General features: G+C 39.6%; 1 protein-coding gene across 2 annotated transcripts; it reads right to left on the bottom strand.

The window, feature by feature from the left end:
• Positions 1–506: 506 nt before the first annotated feature.
• On the bottom strand, positions 507–24,537 carry tasp1 (taspase, threonine aspartase, 1). Of its 2 annotated transcripts, none has more exons than XM_072391253.1 (14): positions 24,520–24,537; positions 23,696–23,901; positions 22,953–23,020; positions 21,748–21,816; positions 20,814–20,934; positions 20,478–20,562; positions 20,318–20,397; positions 20,034–20,140; positions 17,693–17,812; positions 15,108–15,186; positions 10,897–11,007; positions 9,125–9,232; positions 8,111–8,184; positions 507–1,873 (listed from the first exon to the last, which is right to left on the bottom strand). In XM_072391253.1, the coding sequence occupies exons 2-14, from the start codon at positions 23,826–23,828 to the stop codon at positions 1,781–1,783; spliced, it is 1,248 nt and encodes a 415-aa protein (XP_072247354.1). In that variant the 5' UTR covers positions 23,829–23,901; positions 24,520–24,537; the 3' UTR covers positions 507–1,780. The 2 variants fall into 2 exon arrangements, with proteins under 2 accessions (XP_072247354.1, XP_072247353.1); XM_072391252.1 differs by lacking the exon at positions 24,520–24,537 and adding an exon at positions 24,343–24,511.
• Positions 24,538–26,506: the final 1,969 nt, after the last annotated feature.

The raw sequence follows: 26,506 nt of genomic DNA, 5'->3' as shown, positions 1-26,506 counted from the left end.
CAAATATTATATATCTGTAAGTAACCACACCATGTTACTTTGAAGGTGAATTCAGAATAAAGCGTTCTTAATCAAATCAGCAGTTTGCTGAGGATCCTGACAACAAAATGTTTTTTTTTTAGGGGGGTTACCAGACAGATAATAGAATCATTTTGTCATAAACAGGAGCATTACATTTGGAGAAGGTAACCACCAAAAGAAAAAGGTTGATGATATGGAATGGTCACGTTCTGACATTAATCTCAATCAAGGATTAGTACCTTAAGTGGCCAGTCCATAGGGAGTCACACCTGATGCTGAGAGAACAATACATTTTTATTTACAATTATGTGATATAATATATATTATATCACCATAAATTTTTACTTTTGGAACTTAAATAATCTTAAATATAAATATGAATACGATATGGAAAAAAAAAGGCTTCACAAACTTTCAAGCACTGCTGTGTAGTTAAATGTACATCTCATATCATGTAGTTAAATCACTTCAAACAAACACAAAAATGTAGCAACATAAGCTTTATTCAGTTTCTCAGCACTGCAGAGACCGGCGCATGTATGATTTCTATAGCTTATACCATTTAACGTTAGTTGCAATCTCATGTAAACAGTAAAGAAGCTCTACTGCGGTTTTGTTGGGACAAGAATTCTGTGTAACCGAGTGAAAAAGTTAAATCAGCAAAAAAACATTATCCCAACGGAAATATCAATTCAGGTAATTACTCGTTTCAAGTAAAATTCAACAGCACCATTTCATGGGCTTGATGCATACATTAGTTTTTAGATGCATCTCTTTATAGAGAAAATACATCTCTATCAATGGGACCATACAAATATAAACTGCCATTTTTACAGGATGGCTAACAGTCAAGTTTTGGTGGCTGATGTGATAGTGTGTGTGTGTGTGTGTGTGTGTATGCGTTTAGAAACATCATTCTGGAAGTGCATAGCTCCCTCCTTCTTAATCAACTCGCCAGCTGTAAGGGAAAAAGTTATCTTGCTATAGATGCAGTAGCTATGTATTCACATTTTAAAACAAGAAGCAAAGCATTCAATGGTTATAGAAATGTCTCATTATCTAATACGCACATTATGCTACATTGTACAGTATGCTGGAGGACAAATATGTGAGTACAGAGATGTGGAGGTTGATTTTGCAATGTTGACATTACTTTTATCTTCACTGCTCAACTCTCACAGCTATAAATTCTTCATGACAATAACCTTAAGTAGTAGGCATTCCACAAGGTGCAATCTGACATCTTTTTTAATATTGGAGAGCATTTTAAGAGCAAAATAAGGTCCTGCGTTTCATCTTACTAAAAATCTAAAACTGTCACATCTGTTCAGGAACAGAGAGTAACATGAACATCCACCCTGGTTCCCTAAATTATAGCTTATGTACAAAAGAAAAAAACGCCACTTTTAGCTTGAAAACATAAAGAAAAATGGTGCATCAAGGCAATGGTGCATCAAGTTTAATCCAGGTGACACTGGAGAGCTTGCGGGGTTAAGCTGGCATAGAGTACATGCTGGAGGCAGACAGTGCCCAAAGGGAAGTCCTGTAAGTGCACTAAGTAGAAGCTAACGCTCCTGACTCCTTCCTGAACACCTGTTCAAACAATGAAAGCTTATTACCTCTGGCATCATACAGACTGTGGGGAGGTGAGGGTGCTGTGCATGTATGTGTGTGTGAACATGTGTGCATGTGTTGAGTTTGTGTGTGGGTATTGCCGAAGAAGCACAGACGCAAGAAAAGTGCTCGGGGAGAATGGGGTTCACTCCACTACGCCCATCAGCCGACACACCCCTCCCTCTATGGCCAAAGACTGTCCAGGAACGGTCCCAGGTGGTAATCTGGATATGTGTGTCTGCAGGCAACAAAAGACACATACAAGAATTGCCAAAATGTGAAGAGTGGTCAGGAATAAGGTGCACTTGTCAACGATTTTAATATGAAACATCATGTTATAAGTCAATAGTCCCAGACAGAAGGTCCAGTATCAAAACACTGTTCAGACGGACTGTTCCTTCCAGTAATCTCCCCTCAGATTTCCATGACCCTGATCCTGAAGCAGACAGGACAGGAGGTTCATTCAACTTTAAACTCATGTTGCAAGCAAATTGTGTTGATTTATGACTTCTTCTTAGCGGTGGAATGAGGAATACATTTCCACAGACAGCTTTGTTGTGTTCCTTAGCTTTTCAAACATCATTTTCTGGTTAATTCTAGTTTGCACTTGTTCTTCAGTTGACTGGACATTTTTTTTTATTAAACAGAGAAGGGAAAACAACTGGCATCACAATTAATATACTTAACGTGATTATGAATGCACCCTCTCAACAAAGCTAGGTAACTCGTTAGCATTGGCAATGCTCCTCCCTCTGATGCAAGTCTTTTAACGTCTTGCTCTGAAAAACCAAGACAGCCAAATGGCTTCATAGCACTTCTCCACAAACCAATGAGAGATGCCACAGTGACCATAAAAGGGCAAAACTGAAAAATAAAAATGAAGACTGGGTGGTGCAGTTGAAACACATCAAAGCTTGTTTTTTGTTTTTCAATATTCATCTCTGAACGGAAAATTCAATGACCAAAACATACACTGTCCGACAGAGTAAATATTTTCATTAAAAAAATCCAGAGAATCCAAGGAACAAAGCTGAAAACTGATACCGAGTGGTCCTGATCTTCAGTCCCTCAGGCAGCAGTGCATTAAAAGCAGACGCAAGTCTGTGGTGGAACACAGTATAACTGCATCCTCCAATGCAAGTCAAAACTCTACAATACACAAGTGAAAATAGAAAATCCATAGAAAATTAGGCAAAGGGAAAAACTGTCCTGTGGTCTAATGACTGAAAACTTGTTGAGGCTGCATCCTTCAGACTAAAGACCATCGCCATGTTTATTATAAAGGCACAGTTCAATGTTGAAGATAAGTAGTATGGAAAGGCTTTAACGCACATGGCGTAGGGATTTTTGCACATTTGAGAAGGCACTATGAACTCTAATATATACAAGCTTTAATAATGCTTGAATATTACCCTCTACCAAGCAAGAATGGAGAAATAAAATGTTCATTTTAAAAACTACAGAAAATAGTGGCCTTGATTTTCCCCATAGAGACAGGAGGCACCAGAACCCACATCCTAAAGTAAGGTTCTACACAGGAATGCTGGAGATAAAGTATGAATCTGAGTGTAAGAGGAATATGAAGAAAAAAATCAGTGCAAGCGGAGAGAAGTAACACACACTTTTATTGATGAATCACGTGATTTTACCCCTGAAGTCCAAAGAAGCCGTGTCAGTGTTTGTAAAGACTGAGCAAATGGAGAATAGGAAAAGATTGCTAGGATTTTCTGTTTGAGCGGAGATGGAAAGGAGTAAGAGGAGGGGGGGAAGGGACAAACACAGCTGTGAAGACGGGAGTGATACTTCCACAGGGGGATCAAAGGTGACAAAGTTGCCCTGTGCCATTAATGGCTGTCATCCTCCTTCTCCTGCCTCTCCCCCCACAGAGGGTAACATTGACTTCATGGGGGAAGAGTACATCCACTTATTAACTAAGCTGACTTAGCCTGACATCACTCCTCCAGATGCAGAAATTGACTGGTACTCCTTTGTGTCGGCTCAGACGATGGCCCTGAGCACCCTGAGGGCAACTGTCACTACAATGGGACATAAGCCAGACAAGGCCAAACACACATGGCAATACTCTCGGGGGCCATTATGCCTCCAGTACACGTCTCTGGGTTCATCTTCTTTCCTTCATCTTCCAAGGATAAGGTTAAGGAAAGACCTTCAAGCAGCTTGAGATGAGGTCCATAGCTGAGTCATAATCAACTTATGGAGACATGCTAACTGTTTTCCTTTTCATGTCTGCATGCCAGATGGCGAGAGCTTTGCAATGTTCTCTAAAATCCCTACCACACTGAAGACTTTTCAGACATCAGATATGCAAAATTAATGTCCATCGGCATGTTAAAGTGATGGCATTCAGTCATGTAGACACTGGCCACTTTTTTTCCACACATGCACTGTATCTGTGGAGAATGAAGGTTGGACTTCTTCCGCAGTTCCTTTTTAAATTAACAGTCTACAGTGGGAGATTCTCTGCTGGAGATGAATTGTCCATCCATCCATCCATCCATTTTCTATACCCGCTTAATAGGCTGCAGCCTATCCCAGCTGTCACTGGACAGGTCATCAGTCCATCACAGGGCGAGATGAATTGTGAAAGCTGGAAACATTATTACCAGGTATCTATGTAGAGAACTGAGGATGCAGGGTACAGCGGATACTGAGGAAACTGATGTTTTTAGTATGCTGAGAAAGACAGACTATGCTTATTGATTACTGTTTTGATTTTGAAATTGACACTTAATTACACGGAGATCATACCTTTGAGTAACTGGAAGGCAACCTACACATTAGCATGTCTGGGACAGTGATTTTGTATCAGCCTGCTTGTTCACTGTGAATGCTCTGAAGGATCTGCTGCTCTACTGACACATGGGTTCCCCCATGGATTTTCAGGAGACTTCTTCCCAGGAAGCTGCCAAGAAATTCTCAGCCAGGAGTTGGGAGTAAATGTTGTGGACATGTGCATTTTCCCATGCAGCCCCTCTGGAACATTTCTGGAAAAATCCAGTGCATAAGTGAAAACAGCTTTGTACACAATAACATAACTTCCAACAACTCAGAAATCTAACGCAAGGTGTCAAACTCCAAAGTATCAACTTGACTACAGTTTTGGCTCAGTGCTGTTAAATAAGAAAAACCTTTAAATCCTGGAGATTCCACTCAGCGCCATGAGTAATACATCACAGAGGAGTACCACAGTACTGAGCCAGAGGTCTTGTTGTTGCACTAACCCAAGTGAGAGACTTTTCTGATTCCTTATTTTCCTGGTGTCCATCTCAGTGCAATAACTCACCGAATGGTCCAATATGGACTCAGAAGCAGCATCAATTCCTCATAAAGTCAAGAGCGTTGAAAGAAGTGCAAAGTAATACAGAGTTATATAACGGCTGGGACAGACAGAGAAAAATGAAGGCACGCAAACCTGCACTGAGCTTGTTGACAACTTGTTACCCGATGACCGAAATAACCACATGACAGGACAAAGGCTGAGTCAAAACATACATGAAAAAAACAACGTTCCATTGTATCTGTTGAGGAAAACAACATTCTTTGGTGATATGAATGTGTTTAGGACCTAGACAAGCCACACATTAACACCACACTGTAGACCAAAGGATAAATGCAGCTCTATGACTATGCAGTTGTTTTTTTGTTGTGGTTTTCACATTCTTCTCTGAGAATAATAAAAAAGACAATCCTTTGCTATTTATGCTCCTCACAAGATGAATAATAAAAACAAGATCTACCATAATAAAAGACAATTGCTGTTACGCATACAAAGCAGACAATAACCAGGAAGCCTGGATTGCATGCCATTTGATTTCCTCTGGCTTCACACAATTTGAGCAGAAAATCTTTATTGTGTTAATGATGTCCAGGAGGAGGAAGCTGGGCTGTGGCGGTGGTATTGTGAATCCTACATCTGTCTTTCTTCTGTTTGATCATGACAATCATAAAACAATAGTCTGTCTCAGAGGTTCCACTACTGTTGGCTCGTTCGTGCAGCTCTCTGTAAAACATAGCCTGATGTTCTGATGTCGATCCAGTGCAAACACAGGTGAGCGTATGAATGAAACCAGATGCTCTCGCTCAGCAGCGCTACTGTTATCTTTCAGAGTAATGTCAAAAACAATGGGATACACACTCAATTTTACACAAAACAACATTGGATTGAAAAGCAAGACAAAAAAAACAGAGAAACACTGCCAGCACAGTGTTTGACACCCGAAATCCACACTTTTAACCAAGCTGCAGCTCCCTTTTCTTTAGGTTCCTCTAAGAACTATAAACAGAAAACTGAGAAATAAAGCTCTGCTAACGAGAGGACGAGTTGATACAAATTCACTCTGTCCTAAATACTCTTGCTACTGTGGATCGGCCCTTTCATGTCCTTATCACAGAAAAGCAGTGGAAGATGAACTCCGGCTGGGTAGAAATAGCCAGCCAACAGGAATGGGAGGAATGTTTGAGGAATAGCAGCTGAGGCTGTAAATGACTTTGGTTCTATATGTGCTATGTGCTTAAATGTATATAAACTATTCAGGCAAAATCACAAAGCGCAGTAAAACATCCTGTACATTCTTCATAAACTTTCTATAAACTTGGTTCACGCATTTCTGAAAAAAAAGTGAAAAACTTGCTCAATACTTGTTGTTCTGTTTCGAGTGTGATAAAATCATAAAGACTGTGATTCTCACGAGGACTAAAGTCACCCAAAGACACTTGTTCTATTGTTTTCTTCTCTGTCTTTGAAGCAGAACTTCCCTTCAGGTTTATTGTCAAGGCCACGGACAGACAGGTGGCACTTTGTGGGCCTCCATAGCATACATAGCACAGCGGACATGGCTGGAGCCTGAACACTTTCATGTTCAGAATCTCTCGCTTTTTGAACTTAACTCAACTGGAGAAAAAAAAAACCACGTGCTATGCGCCCTCTTAATGGACAAGAATTGGCAGTAAGCAGTGAGTAAAGACCAGCTCTGGTCCCAGCTCTGGTCCCAGCTCTGGTCCCAGCTCTGGTCCCAGCTCTGGTCCCAGCTCTGGTCCCAGCTCTGGTCCCAGCTCTGGTCCCAGCTCTGGTCCCAGCTCTGGTCCCAGCTGGGGATCAGCGAGTGAAGCCTTGTTTTGCACCCAGTCCGGAGGCATGACGGACAGAACAGCCAGCTGCTCTGGTGTGCAGATGGCAAAAGCACAGAGGTGCATCAGAGCTTCACAGCTCGAAGCCCACAACAAGCTGCTCACTCTGTGATAGAGATGTGTGAGGCTTGGTGGAGCAGCTGTGATCCTGGCTGCACTCTTCAATATCACTATCACCAATGGCCCCTTGAGAGGAAGTGGATACCCTCCCCCCAGAGATCTAGAAACCACTGCTGACAGATGATATTCCTGGATCTGCACCCACGGAGCACATTCATCCTGCAAAAAATATTTTGCAACCTATCTTGATCAAGTGCTGCTGGATGACTGGTTCAGTGACTATTCATCCTCCAAATATGAATACATGAGGTAAAAATGTAAACAAAACAAAAACAGACAATCAAGAACCATGTTTAAAGTACACAGTTTACTGTTGGAATAAACCCTCGACACTGGCACAGGTATGGCAGGAGAGCTCGCACGCTTCCATTCCACCCGAACGCCAAGCACATCGGACCAATGTGTGCAGATTGATATAGATGTCACCATTGGTGCATAATTTTCAGAAAACTTTAAACTACTTCAGGACGAGTTATTGACCTGACCGAAGAGCTGATGAAAGAGTCAGACCATGTGTGAGAGAATAGGAAGGGTGGGGGGGTGGGGACAGAAAACGGAGGGCAAACACTTTGAAATCTGAACCAGACTTCAATAACAGTGCCTTCTCTTCATAAAGAGTGACAGAGATACATTATCCAAACAAATAAGACAGAGCTGACGCTCCACTGAGAGCCGGGAAACCAAATCATTTAGCCTTTTGGCTTAAGAAGCAATACTGAGTGGTTCATTTCACAGGATGCATGTAAAAACCAGATTAAGATTTCTACTAAATTTATCATTTGGTGAATGCATGCATCCACCAAATGTTTCAGCTGCTTCCAATTTTGCCAATTATTGAGAGTTGCTGGTCATCTTGGTGCTTAGGGGACAGATAGTGAAGTCTTAAAGAGGCCATCACACAGTTCAGTGTTACCGAGATTATTTGTGTGTGTAAAAAAAACAGTCGACAATGAACTTAAGCTCTGACCAGCACATTATAATCATTTAATCCTTCAGTTGGAGTCAAAGTTTGCAACATATCTTCTCATGGAGTTCCTTTTCATGACAATGAGATGCATGAATGTTCAGACTCAGACACCCCAAAATGCAAGTTGATGTCTTTTTTTTTTACATTCTAACATAAAAAAAAAAGCATTCTTCTTATTATTATTATCTAGGTACATTTAAAGGGCAAACATTTGTTTTTCTGGCTAAGTGGGTACCTCACCTTTGCTTTGCTATCTTGTGCAGACATGTAGCCAACGCACATACTCTCTGTGGTGTGACTCCATAGGAACTCCACTGTGACAAAAACACAGATGAAAAGATTTAGTCATTCTGATTTAATAATATAAAGCAGGCAGAACAACAGTTCAGGGACTACAAACTCGATGTTACAGACTGAAAGTAATATTTCACCAGACTGACAGAAATAAGAGGCTTTGAGATGCGCCAGAAAATCACATTTGGTAATGTAATCAACTGTGAGCATGGCCATTAACATGAAAGTGCATGAGGAGCAGATATGACATCAAAGAGGAGGGGAGAAGTTGAGAGATGAATGGGTACAAAAAGGATGTGATTAGAAAGCGTTTAATCTTTTTAAATCAACGGTCAAGTCTGACAGTCTCTATGCATAAGGGCTACGGTCGATAAAGGCTTTCAAACTTGACCAGTGTGTTCATAAAGAAGAGCCCCTTTGTCACCAACACAACCAGACAAAATGCATTAGAACTCTTTTACAGCTGCCATGTTTGAATTAAAATGCATGCTCCATTCACTCCTTATTACTCTACTTTTGTCAATGACCAAATTTTACATGAGGAAATTAACCTGAACAGCAAAAGTAACTTTAAAACTTAAAAGTGAGTCATGTGACTAAAACTTTGGACAAACTGAGTTGAATTCCATGCCGACAGCTTTGGAAAAAGAAGGAGCCTTTTCTTAAGCTTCAGGTAGAGTAACCAGATCCATCAATCCAATCAGTCAAACCGGGCAGTATTCAGTAGGAGACACTTGTCTGAGGATTAGCAGTTGATTCCGGAGTGGGAGGTCCGTCTTTGAATACGAGCCTGATTGCAGGGGTTAAAACACAAACCACCTGCCAAGGGAGCCACAGTGCCTCTTTCCCCTCTTCCTACTTATCTTTTGATAGAACTTCAGATTTTCACAGGCAAATATTTGCCAACATTCATCAGTAGAGGTTTGAGTGTGATTTGACATCAATTTACGAACATCTTACCCAATAAACCCTGAATATTTTGAGATGGCTGAGCTTCCACACATCTGCAGCACCTCAGGACAATTACTCCACCCAAGACACGATCTTCACTGGCCAGAAACGGTGAGCCTGGACACACAAAGAAGCAGCACACTTGGGTTGTCTAAACATGCGTCTCCTTAATCAATTAATTATCTTGTACTTTTGGTTTTCCACGTGCAACAAAAAATAGGAAAAACACACCCCTCTTAATCTAATCACAGTGATCTATAAGAAGAAAAAAATCCATCCCAGTTATTAGCCTGAATAGCCAAGTTAAACACCTGAAAGTAATTATTCTGGCCCGATTTATTTATATTCATTAGCAGACTGTCAGCCTAAATAAAAATGTTTGACTACATTTATGTGGCTAACATAATAAGGTAGTGTTATTTCAAATCACCACACTATATGCACTACTGTAACACAGTACCATCAGTGAAAAGCTCTGAACCTCCACTGAAAAAATTAAACGAAAAATACACAAACAAAGCCTCAGCGTGCAGTAAGGACTGCTCTTTGATCACATTTCAAACGTGAGCGAGGTGTTGTGCATGCAGAAACAGTTGGACTGGGTGATTAGAGTGGTGCAATAAAACAGGCTTGGTTCGGGAGAAGAACAAACTACACACAGCTGCAACATGTCTCGCAACGTCTCCACACAGCAACAACTCAGGATTAAACAGGACCAAATGGTGCGTTTCGCCAAAATATTGTGTCTGCATTCCATTGGTTTTCTTTCGAATTTCACACGGATTTTCTTTCCGTGTTCCAAACACAATTTGTGTTCGCATGGTTTGACAACATTTATACAAAGTCCTGCTATTTGTTTCATTTTAAAAAGGTCCCGAACTTTCTTTCGCTAAACAGTCGACAATTACTCTGCCATGTTTACATGTTGTTGTAAACATGTATGTGGTTACATGCTTGGAGTGATATTCAGCATACTCCAGTTAGTGGAAAATATTCTAATAAGTGTTTTAGTTTATCGAAGATTTTTGAAGAAATCTGATGTTGTCACTGAAGGCCTTTTCTCAGAGAACCTGACAAATCTTGAAAGAGCCGCAACAGTGCGGGCCTCCCACTGAACTTCCATTAGGTCACAGACATTGTCTGATTTATGGAGCTTTGCTGAACTAGATGTGCATCTTGAAATGAAACAACAGAAGAAATAACTTCAAAGTGCCTTCATTCAGCCGGTCTTCAGTGTTACAGATATCCATTACGGAGCCGAACTGGGACGGACTTCCAGAGGCCAGATCAAGGCAAACCACCATGTTTCCATTTGTTCTTTCCTCCTCTTCTCCTCCATCCCACTGGTCATTCCCAGGAACAGCAAACATTCTTAACAAGGCTTTCTAAAACTGACCACTTCTGAGAACATGGCAAAATTACATCCTCAAATAAACATTCGACAAAACAATTTTGCCTTCTAAAATTATCCGAGGCTGTGAGCTATGATGTGAGGAACATCTGAAAGTCTTGTTTAAACAGTGAAAAGGAACCATAAATCAAGAAGTTGTCTCTTCTGATTCCATTATTTCCAGTGTTTCCAGTTGTTCACTCGTTCCTCATGTCAAGCAACATCTGCTTGTTTAATTCTCTCACTGTTTTTCTCACAAAGGCAAGGCGAGTTTATTTGTAGAGCACAACTCGCACACAAGGCGATTCAAAGTACATACAAACACGTTCTTGGCGAGCAGAAATGTGTGTATGGAAAGCAGCAGCGATCGGACTGCATGTGGGTGACTCACTGATGAATTTGTTTTGCATAGCCTCCAGCAGTGCTTGGTGGGCATCTTCAGACTGCATGGCAGCAGAGCATTCCCGAGCCAGCATGGTGCGAATCAGATGCTCTCCACACCCTAGAAAAAGACATATACCAAACAAACAATTAAACTTATAGAATTGTAGTGCATGTGGTTCATATGGCCGTCACCCAAGAATCCCAGGGGCAGAAAAGACTGACATTTACTTGATGTCTGTCAATAAAGAAATCAGTATCAACAAAAATCTCCAGATTAAATCTAAATCTTAAAAAATCTAAATCTAAAGCTGCGGTAGTCATTCTGGCATGTCGTTATACTGTAGGTGGAATCCAGCACTTTTCAATTCAGGTAACATTGGCATCAGCTGAGGGTTTGTCAAAATAAACTCCTCAAACCTTGCTGAAGGAGCGTTTGGGTTTCAGCTTTCTCTGTCTCGATCCCAGTTAGCCTGCGACTCCACACAGGATTGTCTCATTTCAGTAAATTCTTTATCATCAGGTGCCACACAGGGAATAAATGCATACGTGGAACATATTTCACTATTGTGCAAATATGCTATTTAAAGAAAAATTTGATAGAATTTGACCAATTAAGGCTCAAATGGCCAAGCAAAATAATGTAATTTATGTCTAAGTGGAATTCTCTATCAGACTACAGCCTAACAGGAGAGTTAAGACACGAAACAGCGGTAGGGCAGGGTCAGGACTGGGTGCCAAATATAAAATCAACACTTTCATTGTCCTTAGATTACACAGATTTATTAACGAAGTATGAAAGCTGGGAAAAGTCCCACAGGATTCGCTCCAGGTGACTCTAATCAAAACTTGAATCTGTCTCACACTCTTCCCCCGAGCTGCATGTTGTAGATGATCCAAAGAGAGAAACAAAGACTTTTTTTTTTTTTAAATAGCATTTAGGCAAACCAGGAACCATAAAAAGCAAGTAGCAGCTTTCACAATCTCCAACCTCACCCATGACCAAATTTCACATAAAAATATAATAGTTGCACTTTATTATTTCTCACTTAAAATCAATGCTTTGTTGTTTCTAAGAAAGATACATGTAGTGAATGCTTGCTGCATGCCAACAAAAACAATCCTTCCAAAATGTAAAGTTTGCCCATAATCAAGGGGGAAAAAAAATAGGTCATCTGGCAAAGCTCCTGTGAAAAGCCATTAAGGCAGGGGAATATAGCCTGAATGTTTCTGTAAACACAAATGAAGGTTCCTATAAAACATCAGGTAACTACAACAGAACTGAATGCAGGTTGGTAACTGTGGAGACCAAATGCCTGGAGCAATTTCAAGTTCTTTTTAAAAGGAAGCAGAAGGTTGGACCGGCCATGCTCTGCGCCTTTTTGCACTAGTTACCATAAACCCCTCTGTCAAAGAGGGACTGATTTTCAGCAGAGCTGAACTGGAACTGCAGGAAGAAACCCAAAGTCCAAAATGTTTGTTGGACTCTTTCACAGAAATGTCAAAGGCAAAAGTAGACAGAGTTTGTGGCAATCAGGGGCGAGAAGAAGAGTACACAGCGATGTTGAAGAGTTGCTCTCTCACTGACCACAGCAAAGTAAGGGACAGATTAAACAGTAAAACTAAGACCCAAATGAGACACATATTGCGAAACTGACTATAATGGAAGGGGTGTGAGGGAGGACAAGTGTGTGAGGTGAAAGGCAGAAAGGGTGACATAAAGAGTGAGGATCATACTCCTTGTGACAGAGTGAAAATTATTGGGTTTTTTTTTTCCCCATTTCTTTTGATGGAAACGCCTTTCATGCTAGGAAATTAAAAACAGGTGTTGAGCTGGAACACACATTATGCTTTCCAAACCCATAAGGCTTGCTTTTTGTTGGTAACATCAAAGCACAAAGCCACAATATAGGAAGACAGGGTGAGGTGGAAATACATACAGATCAACCATCTCCACTTGATCTGCCTGAGATAACCGAAGAACAGCAGACAATTATTAAAAGTAGTGTATCTCTGTCGCTTTTATGCCTTTAAACTGCAGACCAACAAATAGCCCTTCTGTTTCAACAAAACTGGCAACTTGGGATCAATTTGGTTATAGATACGAATATATTGAACAAAACTGATATCACTCAAATGAAAACCACAATTATGTTAGTGATACATAAAAGTGATTTAATCTCAGTTTTTGTTGCAGCTCTGCCAGACAGAGGTTGTTTTCTCAAGTATCAGAGAGCATATCTAGAACAGAACTCCAGTTGTGATATCAGCACGGTAAAATGTTAATAAAATGGCCAACATTAGCTTTGGTTTGTTTTTCGTTGTTACACTTCCATAAATGTCTGAGCACTTGCTGTGGATCATATATTCCAGTGAGCTTTCCTGCTGTGCAAAATGCAGACGATACCAGTGGTTCAGATACACTGAACTCAAGCTTCAGCCCGTCTGATTAAATCAGCTCATCTGCACAAAGATGCATTAGGCTGCAGATCCCCATCAAAGGCTTTTCACTGTCCCCCAGAAGCTACGTCGCAGGCGTCTACACATCTGAAAGCCGAAGGCTTATAAGGACTCTCTACTCCAAATTCAAAATTAGACAGCTTGGATCTAGTAGTGTTGCTTTTAGCTTGGGGTGGAACGTACTTTCATTTATGGAAACACAATGGTTGTTTGTGTTATATAAATCTGCTCAAGAGGAATTCAACTTGCTTTCATGATGGCAGATTGGGAAGGATGTCTTTGTCCAACTGGTTGATTTAATATAAGCCCTAAAAAGCTAAATCTTAGTATTACAGGTAAGGGAGTTGGGGCTATGCAGACAGTGTGTGTGTGTGTGTTTTCACACATTAAATTGCAGGCCTTTCCTTATCTAATGCAGTCTTTGCAATCTTCCTACAGCCCTTTTCACAAAACCTTTTTAAGGTGGGAGATTAACTGCCCATCACCCTTCTGTGTGTAAGTTACAGAGATAGAATGGGGATGAGAAGTGTTGTGCATGCAGCAGCAGCAGTGTAAGTAGTACCAGAGGCAACTCGGGGGTTTTGTTTAAAGTAGAATGTGTACAGTGGAACACAACACAGTAGGCTGCAGCTACTGTATACCGTCACATCTCCGATTCCAAAACACCAGCATAACAAAATAAAGTTTGTTTGTTGAGAGTGCACAAGAAATTATATATACTGGGGATGTGCTCAGCACCATTCTAACCCCTATACAAAACATGTATGGAATAACCACTCTTGAAGGATGTTTATTCAGTTATTTTACTTTTACTCAAATTAAAGAAGATATGACACAAACCTGTATGATTTAACAGCTGGACATTCTGGCTTTGTTGAAAAAACATTGCGATAATGTTTTGCAATTTTTCTTTCTGATCGAGCAAAGAAAAGAAAATCATACCAAAACATGACCCCAATGAGAGAGCTGTCAAAGACAAAGGAATCTAAAAATCCTTCAAGAAGGTAATTCAATTCAGAGCGAGGCGAAAGATTTTGGGTGTTCCCAGTTAGCTGTGTCAACAATTTGAGTAAAACTAAAATATTTGGGAAGGTTGTAAGAGGTAAACTTAAAGGTCTACTACTACATAAATGCTATATGAGAAAGTTCAAACCGTACAAATCATTTAATTAGTGATGCCCTAGTGCTGCCGTAAAAGCCAGAGGCGTTGAAACAAGTGCTAACAGTAATATTTTTCTAGTTTTGTGTCATATCAGTGATAAAAAAAAGAGCATAGTTACTGCGGGACATGCAATACAATCAAAATGTCTAAAGATCTGTAAACTATCCCATCCATAATAGTTACTTGAAAATGTCTTAAAACATTTTTAAGGCACTAATTTCTGTGATGCAACTGTAGCAAATTTGCTGTGGTTGTATTGCACTCAGAGTGGTTCTCCTTTAATATCTACAGCAGGTGTCCCATGTCAAATGTCACTGCAAATCCAAAGAGCTTTGCAATGCACCTGGCACGCAGCTGACTAACAAAGAGCGGAGTGTGATGACTCAATCAGCTGAGGAAGTGACTGATGAGAATCAGTCAGCAGGAATGGTTGGAGGTCATTGGAAAGTATTCTCAAGCTTCTTTTAAGCTTGACTCACTGTAAAAACAAACGGCAGGCTGGTGGTGAACTGTAACAGTGGGAGAAAACGTGGCGCAGACTTTAACTGAAAAACACACACAAATGTAAAGCGGGGGGTTTGGAAAATGTGGCGGTATACCTGAGGTACTCACTGCTGTGGAGTAAGAATTCATATTACAGGCATTTTCAGCCCAGCAGCCACATCCGTAATGAGCGGCCTAAAAAAAAAAGAAGAAAGAGTTTGAAATACAGTTTGGTTTTTGCTTGAATAAAATGTGAAGTATCAAACATTATTAAATGATCAAATTAAAGAACAGGAAAGGGAGAAAAACAGCCTAAAATACATTTCAATATCTTTAACCAAACTAGAACAACATGCTCGACTCACAGCTGTATTGCCATGAGCAAAAGGTTTTCTGAACAAGAAAAGTGATAATTAGGTTAAGGCAGTAAATGTTTCGGATTCATTCTCTTCAGACCCACGTCGTACTTGTTCTCCAGTTATGCTACCTTTGGGGGAAACCAACAACAAAGACTTCCAGCACAGACATTTACAACAATTACAAGTTTCTGGTATAGGTGCAAACATATCTGTAGTAGAACGCCTCATTAATTCATAAAATCTGTATTAGGAACATAAGGAAATGCTACACTAAAATAGTAAAGGGAGAATAAAAAAGGGGGAGAACAGAAAGCTTGGGGGGGGGCTTCAGTGGTAACAGCTGCTTGCTGAAAACTCCAAGCTGCTCTGTCCAGTCTTTCCTAAGGTGTACTGACTAATCAGCTTTTGGCAACAATAGGGACTTGAAGCTCTGAAACACACGCCCAGAGAACATTTTGGCAAATGCATTGGCCAGAAATCACCCATTTACACATGTAGCGGACACATTCTAACTAATAGTATTGTGTTTCTGGCAGAGGCTGTACAAAAGACTGACGTAACCAGCGACTCTGAAAAGTCCACTATGTGGAGGCGCTTTGAACTGCAGAATCATTCCCCGAGAATCATTAAGAGATGGATCCAAAAGAAAAAAGGATTCTCTCACGAGATTGTAAGTCACTCACTTTTTCCCTTGAGTCATTAAGAGGTCACGTTCTTTTTGATCAGTGTCTTTGTTATACTGTTGATATTTAAACAGCTGTTTGGCCTCAAGTTATCACAGTTATTTTTTTTGGGGGGGGGGCTTTACATGCTTAAAAATGTGTGGGCTGTGCAAACCAAAGCAAGGTGCAAAAAAAGATTTTAAAAAAAGTCAACCATGGAGAGGGATTGAAGGGTGGAACATTTCTTATCTACACCTCTGATTTTTGGGTCTGAAGGTTCCTTTTTGTTGTGTTTGGTGTCATTAAGCCGACTTCTAGAGTTATTAAACACCTTCAAACAAAAAGGTTGTGAAAGCCTGTGAGTCTGGTGGGGGGATTTTTAAATAATCCCATTAATTTAGATTTTTTTTATTTTTTTTTTATATCCACAGAAAATCTTTGACGCAAAAAGAAGTCTAAAAGAGCCTCAAGATTTCCACAAATGTAAGCCTGACAGTAACTCTTCTTGTATGTTCATCATCAATTAGAAAAACACTCAACCTGCTCTGTGGTGTTGCAGTAAAAAAAAGCCTTTGCTGTCCAAAAGACATGGAGTGAAATAACAGTTTGCCAAAGAACATACAAGCAAAGACCAGTTGTTTTTCTTTGGAATAATGTGTTCTGGACAGATGAATCAAAAATAGCTGCCTGGCTACAACAACAGTAGACATGTCTGGCACAGACCGAAAGCACTATAGTGCTATGCTGCCATGGGGTACAGGCAGATTGCAGTGATTAATTGAACTACAAATCATACATCGTATCATAAAGCTGCAGAGTGTCGCTGCATCACTGGCAGCCTACTGCAGGAGCTGTAGTCACATTGTGTCTTTTTTTTTTCTCCCCATCTTTACTACTTCGCTTTTTTTTTTAAGAGAAAGCTCTGATTTTTTTCCACCAGACTTTGGATGCTGCTTGAAGGCTTTCTGCTGGTAACGCCAAAAGGTAAGTTACATGTGGGAGTAGCTGATTGAGTTTTACGCAAATCCAGAAGATGTCAGGGACGACGAGAAAGTGCAAAGGGTTTTTGGACCATTTCTGCCCTTCACTGTCAAATGAAATTAACGAGATTGGAGGGCTGACGAGGATAAAGCGAAGACATCTTGAATTAACTACTATGTGTTTCACAGAGACGAGGCTGCAGAGTGCAACGTTTCTCCTCTAAAGACTATGCGGGCAGACACATCTGATTCAGATCGATGCCTCATTAGCTGGTTTGTGCAGAATTTAGCAACCTTTTGAACAGACCCATTTAATCTGAATCAGGTGTGTTGAAGCGGGGAAACATCTAAAAGCTGCAGGACAGCGGCCCAGTTTGAGATCCCTGGTCTGGATGCTGAATTCTTTAAATGTGAAATGAAAGAAAACCTTTTAACGATATGATAATGACCGAAAGCACACATCCACCATAGAGTTGTTCAAAAAGACACATTTTTCTGCCTGAGAAAGGGAACAAAACAGGTCATAAAGGAATTAGGAAATTAGGTGGCGTGGCGCAGATATGTCTCTTTTTAATAAAAAAAAAAAAGGACCCAGTTTAAACTGTTCAACAGAAACACAAAGAACATATCATTCAATGTGGATTCCATGTGGATGATGATATGGTCAAAGAAAAGAAAAGAAATAAGTGAGCCTCACTACCTGGCCAACCCTGCCGGGATGTTTCATGGCTAGGCCTCCACTGGACACCGCTGCAGCCACGTTCCCTTCCAAGTCTACCACCACAGCTCCAACTGTGTCGAGGCACCCTGAGCCATTTTCCTACATCACAGCAGGGAAAAGAGTCACATGAGCTAAAAACAAATACGAATGGAAAAAAGGAATCACTCGAGAATTTAGGCGGCGCAGAGGAGAAGCAATCCAATCATTCACATTCTGAACCAAATTTGTGATCTTTGACGGAGAATATTTACAGAAATAAACAAGCACTGCCTGAAATTATGAATCACCCTTCCATTCCCCTCATCTTTCATTAATTTTCAAGAAAAATCAGTCTTGTCATTTCAATCAGCTGTTTCCTTCCCTGATTGCAATTTGCGTTGGAAGGGATTTGTTTGTGAACCATCGTGAGTCAGACTGCATGACGAATATAATGGTGAAAGTGAAAATTGATGATCAGGAATCCACTCCTACCAGAAACTAAAGACGCTGATTAATCATTGGACTAAAAAAAAAGGCAAAGTGGAAAATAATGAAAAAACAACCAAAGAGCGTTTCTCATCCATCTTCTGCTCCCCTAAATCAGCCCCGTCTCCAGGCTTCTGAGGCCAAAAAGAACCAGAGCCAGACATCTTCCCATGAAAAATCCTCGTGTCATTCATTATCAGTCCCTTTCAATGAAAAATCCACAAGAAATAATGACTGTAAAGCATGGAAGCATCTTTGGAATTATGTTACTGTGCTTTAGATCTCCCTAAACATTTTAGCTATAAGGAAACATGCGCCTAACATTGACCTGAAAAAGGAATGGAGAAGATATTACTGCTTGGCAAAAAGACAAAAGGATGAAAAGGACATTGTACACGAGAATTAAAACAAGGCTGCCATAATATTCTTTTTTTTTTTTTAATGAACCCAGTCTCTAATAGTCATTCATGATACAAAATGATGTTATTTCCTGACAAACGACCAAATATCTCAATTGCAAAGGTAAACTTAAGAATAAGGTAATGTATCGTTAAAGTTTTAAGAGTATCAGTTGTGTTCAAGTCAGCGGTAGCTTAACTGGACCAAATTGTCCCACATTAATCTCAACATAGGTCGAGCACTTTTAAGTAAACAACCTTTTCACTCTCATGAAGAAACAAATTCAATCACCGTCATAAGTCATTTGAACAAACCAGCGGCCCATCGGAGTTGTTTGCTTTCTTTTCGATTAACCCGTCATTAATATTGTGCGCTGATGTAGTTGAACTGAATAAACCAAAATACAATTCATAAACCAGTCAAATGAAGTATGACTGGTGACTTGTTAAATTCCATTTAGCCAAAATTCCCATCTGAACCAACATAAACTTTCCCACCCTCTTCTGGGCTGCTTCCATTACCAGTGAGTTTGGAGCAGAATAAGAAGCCTGCTCTCAAACGCTTTCAGCTCAGCTCATCATGAGGCCACACTGCTGGGGGCCCTCACACTCTTGAAACGCTAATTCTTTGTAGAGACTCTGCATAACCTGCTAATGCCATCTCCTTTGATAGCTCTCAGAGCCTGTGATAGTATAAATGACTGAAATTACTTTGCTGTCTTGGTTTCAGAGCCGCTCACACGCTTCTTTGTAAAAATCCCCTAATCCTGCACAGCGTTCTCTGCCTTTTTAACTCAGTCTGATGCCATACTGTAAAACACTATGCAGGACAGCTGGTTTAGAGCGTGCAAAGTCGCTTTGTTAATAGCATGGGTCTTGGTAGAATTCTACAGCCACTCGAGCATTTTGTCCCTTTACTTACAGCTTTCTGCTTGCTCGCTTCTTTTTTTACACAGTGGAAAATGTATTCAACGGACCACGACTATACAAGAGTATTTGACAGCAAGTACTGAGAAACAAAATGACAAAATACATTATTCTCATTTGAATTTATGACTACTTGAGCTATTTACCTAAAGTGAAGTACTTCTGTTACACATGCAGGTCGAGCATATGAGAATATACGGTATTGATCCTTGATTCTATTGTTAATTACATGGTTTTTAACTGATTTGCAAGGTAAAGATTTCTAATTTAATTTCAGTGACTCAATATTAGGTTACGGATCATGGATCATGGTTACATCCGCACGACTCATCCCCAACAACAGAGCGGGTTTTTTCGCAACACAACAGATTCTTCAGGTCAGAATTCAACCTTTCTCTCCTTTCTTTGCTGAAAGGAATACACCCTTAAAATCAGCAGGAAGATATCAATTCTGACTGACATGACACCAATGAGAAGGAGTACACCATTTAATGAATCACTCATTTTGGAACTGATAACACAGAACTCACATTTTCACTTGATTGTCGTCTTTTCTTTGTCTGATTATGTCCTGTGTCCATTCTCTCTGCCAGCTCCATCTTTCGCTTGTTCCTCTTGTATGCGGATAAACTGAACTCTGGGTGTGACAAAATAATCTTGTCCTACTGCATCCACATAAAGTAAAGCATGTCTACCAAACATATGTATAGAATTTTATCTATTTATTTATTTTTTTTTACCACAGCATTTTGGTTGGTTTCACCATACATTTCCCAGATACCGTATGTTTGACAGTTAGTGCTGCAACACTCACTTGTGGTCATCTTCTCTGAAGGGCATGGGGGTATTCCATGGCTGACTGCCCAATCGTGCGCCCCTCGCCCCACCAAAAAGCTAATAAAAGATAAAGAAACAAATTAACAACAGGTTTAAAATCACCATTAACGCCATTGATTATGAACCATGATAATCACCAGGGTGGTATTCTGCCAGCTGATAGCTTCCCTTTCTGTGCCTCACTCAGCAGATGGTTTGCAACTAATACTGGGTTCTTAATACCTGAGGATAAAGTCAGAATTATCACAGAGCCAACAGCTATTTCCAAGTCATAACATTACACTGTAAGCAAATCAAGACACCTAAAATATAAAAATAATAATAATATATCAATCCTGAGCCCTAGAAAGAAAATCATTTTGCTGAAAGCTCTGCAGGAATTCAGTGGTCAGACTTTTGCACTTCTTAATTCTACTCAAGGTACAAAAGAAAAGAAAGAAAGAGAGGGGGAGTTCCTTTTTGTAGCGACTCACCACTCAGAGCTCCCACTGAACCAAAATGAAGTGACTTTCCATCCATGATACTTGCATCACATTCAATCTCCCCAGACAAATTAAGGTTGGAGCCCAGGCCGGCATTTGTGAAAGGAGAGTCCTGAAAACAATTGAAACGTACAAGTCGAGAATTAAACAATATCTGCGATGAGCCCCACTTGTCAATCTTAAGTGAAGGAAATTAATCTCTTCAGAGAAGGGCGACTTTCTCATAAGCTCTGAAGTAGTAGCATTATGTCATTTCATCCACCGATAGAGCCGATATGCCCCCTTTGAAACTGTTTTATTCACGCAAAACCTTTCATTATCTAAAGACCAAATGTAGGATGAGCTTAAAAAAGAAAAAAGAAAAAGGACATTAATGTGTTGCAACTTCATAACCTAAAAATCTCAGCTGTGGTACCATAATCAGTAAGATAATAGCAATCAGACCTGGAACATATACAATGTTGTCAGTCTGCAAGATTGCAGATATTGTAAATGTTGTCTTTCTTTGGTTTCAGGATGATAAAAGCTGGCGAATACCTCGAATACCTCTTTATAGTCGGCGGTACTAACAGTCAAGTTCGATGGAACTAGAAAAAGATTCATAGTAGCTTTGTGCGACCAAAACTGAACTTTTAAAATGCACGTAGATGTGTTAGTCCAAACAAAACTGTACAGAATCCAGCAGCTTAAAACCTACAGATAATATGGCCGGGGTACAAGTTTTATAAAGCGAAAGTTAAGTGCATGGAAATACAGCTGGATACCTCAGAAAGCTGCACTCATTCACGTATTTTACAGGTGCTTTTGTCAGATGGCTAAACGAGTCAGAAATTATGATTAGAAAATCCGCCCATTAAGACTTTGTGTCAGCTCATGGCTTAAACTCTGACTTTAAATCATCATGCATGATTCATGACCAACCAACCTCCAGTTCAACCAGTGCTGCAGTTACTGCTTCCACTGCATGTGCCCCGGCTTTCAGTTGGTCCACAGCCTAAGAAAAAATAAAAGATACAGTTAAGAAAGCAAGAGCTCCTGAGTCAAAGCAACAGCTTTCTTCATCAGTCAGTCAAAAGGTGTTTTTTTCCTTTCTCTTACACACTGCATCATGACTTTGATTATATAAATCCTGATTATCTAAACAAACCATGCAGCACATTTAAGAATAAACACTTGGAAATACATACTTTTTGTCTGAAATGCACAGTAGTGCATCTGGTGGACACAGACGCAGTTAATTATATTTAATATAACACCACTCTTCTGTAAAGCCATAATGGTGGCAGCAGCGTGTCTGGTTTTTTTTACAGCTGTAAGGATGGAAGGAACAATAACTGAAACCAAATACCCTGCCAGAGAATGCCAGAAAATCAAGACTTCTCTTCTTTGAGAACATGAATTGAATACAGCCAAACAAAAACTGGAATGACCTCAAAAGAAAAACATGAAAGTGCTGGAGTAATACAGCCAAAAAACACAGACTGGAATCCCACTGACATATATGGAATGACAGCTGTCTTCTTTCTAACCTGCGTGACTTGAGAAAATCTCAAGAAAACAGCAGCGTCGTCATATTTCAAGCTAAATCCAAAAAGATACAGGTTTGCAAAACATTCTGTGCACCAAACAAGACTGTTGAAGAGGAAAAAAGGCAAATTCAAATACTTTCTGAAAACATTAATAGGTCAAGGGCAGAGTACCGCGCTGTGCAGGTATTTAGTTAAGAGATAGTTCCTTTTAAGTTATCTAAATAATTTGTTGTTGAACCAAAGTGAATCAGAGCAAACTTAAACTATTAGATTATCTAAATATGATGAGTGCACTTTATTTTATGGATGAGAAGAAAAACATATTGTACACTCGACACATATATCTATCTATATATATATATATAAATAAATATAGAGATACACAGAAAACAGCATAATAACTCCAGACCAAGATGGTTTTTTTGTAAAGATAAACAAAATTACGTTCTTTCATTCTTTAAGATGAGTGTTTAAATGCTCTACTTTATGGTAAATGTCAATGTAAACACGGTCAAGTGTGAACCAACACCTCATCTATAAACACTACCCTCAGAAAAGGAGGGTTGTACACAGAAAAAATGTGAAAAACAATCAAACTCACTCGCTGGCAGGCTCTTTTGCAAACATGCTTGTACTCTTTGGCCTTAGATTCAGCGTGGTATCCTGCTCCTGAAAGCAAATAATAGAGAAAAAAAATAAAATTGGACCACTAATGGAAAAGTGATGGTTAACTTCCGTAAAACCAAGAAACTACAAACCTGCTCCAAACAATGTTGGGATGATATGTAAAATGTACATAAAACTGAATTGACACACATCATTAACCCTAAATGAAATGGAGATAACGGAAATGCTTGGAAATGTTATTTTTGGAAAAACTCTGAAATCACAGTCCCTGTGCTAAAGCGGGCGGCTTGAAATCCAGACCTGAAACCCAGTGGAGGCATCTGGTGAATCATGAAACAAGAAATGAAACAATGGTGACCATGAACTGCCAAAACCACAGTGATCACATGCTCCTGACCCAATTACTTTTTACCAAAAGTACTCCAAATGCACTGCATCATCTAGTTTAAGAAAAGAATATATATTACATATGTTATCAATACAAAATCCCATTTTCAGTACTTGTAAGCTATCTTTGCACTGTATCCAATTAAATATATGGTTAACAATATCTGAATACTGGATTATTTTTATTTAATTTCTTTATAAAGTGACGCTTCTGGCCCTAATGTTTCAGGGCATGATGGCTGGACCAATATAACTGTGCACTATACATACAGCACAGTTCTAAACTGTGTTTGTTCATCTCTTTATGTTAGTTAAGAAGTGTGCACTCACCTGCATGCACTAAAACAAATCCACCAACACTTTTTGGCTCTTGAGTCTTGCTCGCTTCTTGTTTTTTGGACCACGAGTTGGTCAGAAGGGGGGAGGGTTGCTGCTCTTCTGTACAATTCATTAGATTTTCCATAACCCCTACATAACCTCGACAAGCCTGTCACTGCCTGTCAAACAGTAGTAAGAAAATCATTTTCCTGGTACACCTATGGCAGAAGAAGAAAAGCGATCGTTATCAACCAGGCATAATACAGCACATTGAGTTAACGGTTTTGATGACCATACATACATCACGCTTTCAGAAAATGAGCAATAATAAAGGAAGTGGAGGAGAAACGCTGCGTTCACTATAGCTAAAAAAAACAGCTAGAACTATATTGCCATTAAAATTACGGTGTAGTCAATGTTATGCATAAAATGAAGTTTTGAATGGATCTACACAAATAACACAGTTGACATTATTAGTAACTGTCCAAATATGTAACATGCGTTACCAAACCGGCGTTTGTTACTTTGGGTTACAAATCTGTTTAATTCATTAGGAGGCAGCGCGAAAAAATGTGTTGTTTCAAGTGCAGCTAGTTGTGTTTTCGTTAGCATGTTAGCCAAAAGCTCACTGACACAACAAGACAACAGTCCCCACTTACAGCTCGCCCTTCCATCCTTTCAGCGACAGAAGTGCCTGCTGACCAACACGTCCCCTGACACGTGTCTAATAAGCCTCAACAGGAGCTGTATCTATGATTTAAACTCCCAAAAACTTTGCTGTCTTACACTGTCGCTGCTCTGTGCTCTCCACAGTTTGTTAGCTAAAGCAAACGTACAAGTACTTCCTGGTTCAGATACGCGTTGCTAAGGAAATGCGTTCACTGCAAACAGGGATACACGTGGATGAAACTGTGCGGAACACCCATTATACTGTAAAATAACCAATATCAGATGCGTGTTTTTTAACTGATCGTCCCATTTCAAAGATTTAAAAAAAAAAAGCAGACATTAAAGATTAACTAAACACAAATCATTGAATAAGTGAGCACAAAGAAACGATCAGTCAGAAATTAAGGTTTCGCTATTCAGGGAAAAGCTGGGCTTTTGTCGGTGCCCTATTACAACTTTTCAAGACAGGCACTGAAGGCATATTAAGACATTGAAAATCCGGTTGATTTTAAAGTTATTATGCAAATAAACATGTTTGCCAATATGATCAAATTAATCGATTCACTATTTCATTTTTATCAAGCATTTGACGAACAAATCTTATAATGTGATAGTCAAAGCTGGAATGGTTTGATTATTTTGTGTATCAAAGAGTCTATCGGGTGTGGAGGACAGAAACTGCCAAAATCAGAGGTAAATACAAACATATAATATAAATTGCTAAAATAGTTTCAATGATATGCCAATCAATAAATACGGGAAATAAATGCAGGGATAGAAGAACAAGTACATGGAGAAATATATCAAATTAATAAATGAAAAAAGTAGATTGAAGATTGAAAAGATCTCTGCACCCTTATGATCAGACAGTAGGTGAGAGGCTGAACCCATGACACACTGAAAGACAGTCTCCCTTATTTGCATAATGAAGCAGATTTGCACCCAGTGTGTAAAAATGGAGATAGTCAAATCTGTAAAAGGAGACACGGAAATAAATATGCCTGGGGAAATTAATAAGGAAAGGAAAGGCAAAGGGAAAATAATAGAGAAACAAATACATCTATCAGTGAATAATATTGCAATTATTTGATAAAAAGATTAAAATAAGATACAGGATACAACACTTTTGGGGGTGGACACAATGTTCTCATCGAGGACAGGAAAAAAACTTGACTCACTTGGGTCAGTGGTCACGCTGTTCCAGGTCAGTTGTTGACCCATTAATTTATGCTATCATTATTACAGTCAAATGAAATCTAGTGAGCTGCTCTTCACTTTGTTGCCATCGTGGTATTTGGAAAAAATGTTCTCTTTGACATCCTCATCATGGGGATTGTGGTTGAGATTGTCAAGGCTGTGTGTTGTAGTTTCTTTCCAGTGTTTATTGAAACACAACCAGCGTGACTTCTGAGTATGGCACATGGAAACACATTCCAAAACCCATCCAATAGTGTCATTTTTTTCTGAGCCTACCATAAGGCATGAAGAGGGCCTTCTTTCGCTGCAAGTTCTAATTTAACCATGCTAATTCCGAGATACATCTGATCGTAAATTCCTCTCAGAGGGTGTTTAGATGTCTCAGAGATGAGCGACATGTTGAAGTCCCACTTGTGCAGATACCAATCCAGAAACAGATCAGAGACTCAAAGTGTTGCCTGCTGAAACATGCCTACTTTACTACACAAACTACACAACAACAACCTTGTAAAACAATTCCATCTCTGACTGTAGCAGAAACAATGTGATCAAGACAAGCCACGAGGAAGGCTCGGCATCAACAGATAGCATCCAGAGTGATGCAAGTTTGTAAGAGGTGCAGTTTTTAAAGTATGTCATCAAGCTCCCTTCCAAGTACAGCTATCTTAGATATTTACGTGGAATCACATTGTATTTGTTAGATAATAATTACTTTTTTTTTTTTTTAATGTAAGAAGGCTGAAAACTGAATTGTGTTTTGCTAAATTGTTGAGTTGGACTAACAGATTTTATTGATTTTCTGTGCAGGATTTTAGGGGCAAGTCTAAATTCACATTTCCATGTCACAGTCAGATTTATTATAAAAGACAAACAAAAGCCTTCCCACTCCCTTATGCTGGAATAAAGCAGGTCTGTTACACAACATTATCCTTGGACTAGCAACTAGCTAGCTAAACG

This window comes from Leuresthes tenuis, unplaced genomic scaffold (genome assembly GCF_036924035.1).
Source record: "Leuresthes tenuis unplaced genomic scaffold, fLeuTen1.0.hap1 SCAF_8, whole genome shotgun sequence".
Lineage (NCBI taxonomy): Eukaryota > Metazoa > Chordata > Actinopteri > Atheriniformes > Atherinopsidae > Leuresthes > Leuresthes tenuis.
Note: the sequence above shows the minus strand (reverse complement) of the source record. Positions and strands in the feature narration are given on the sequence as shown.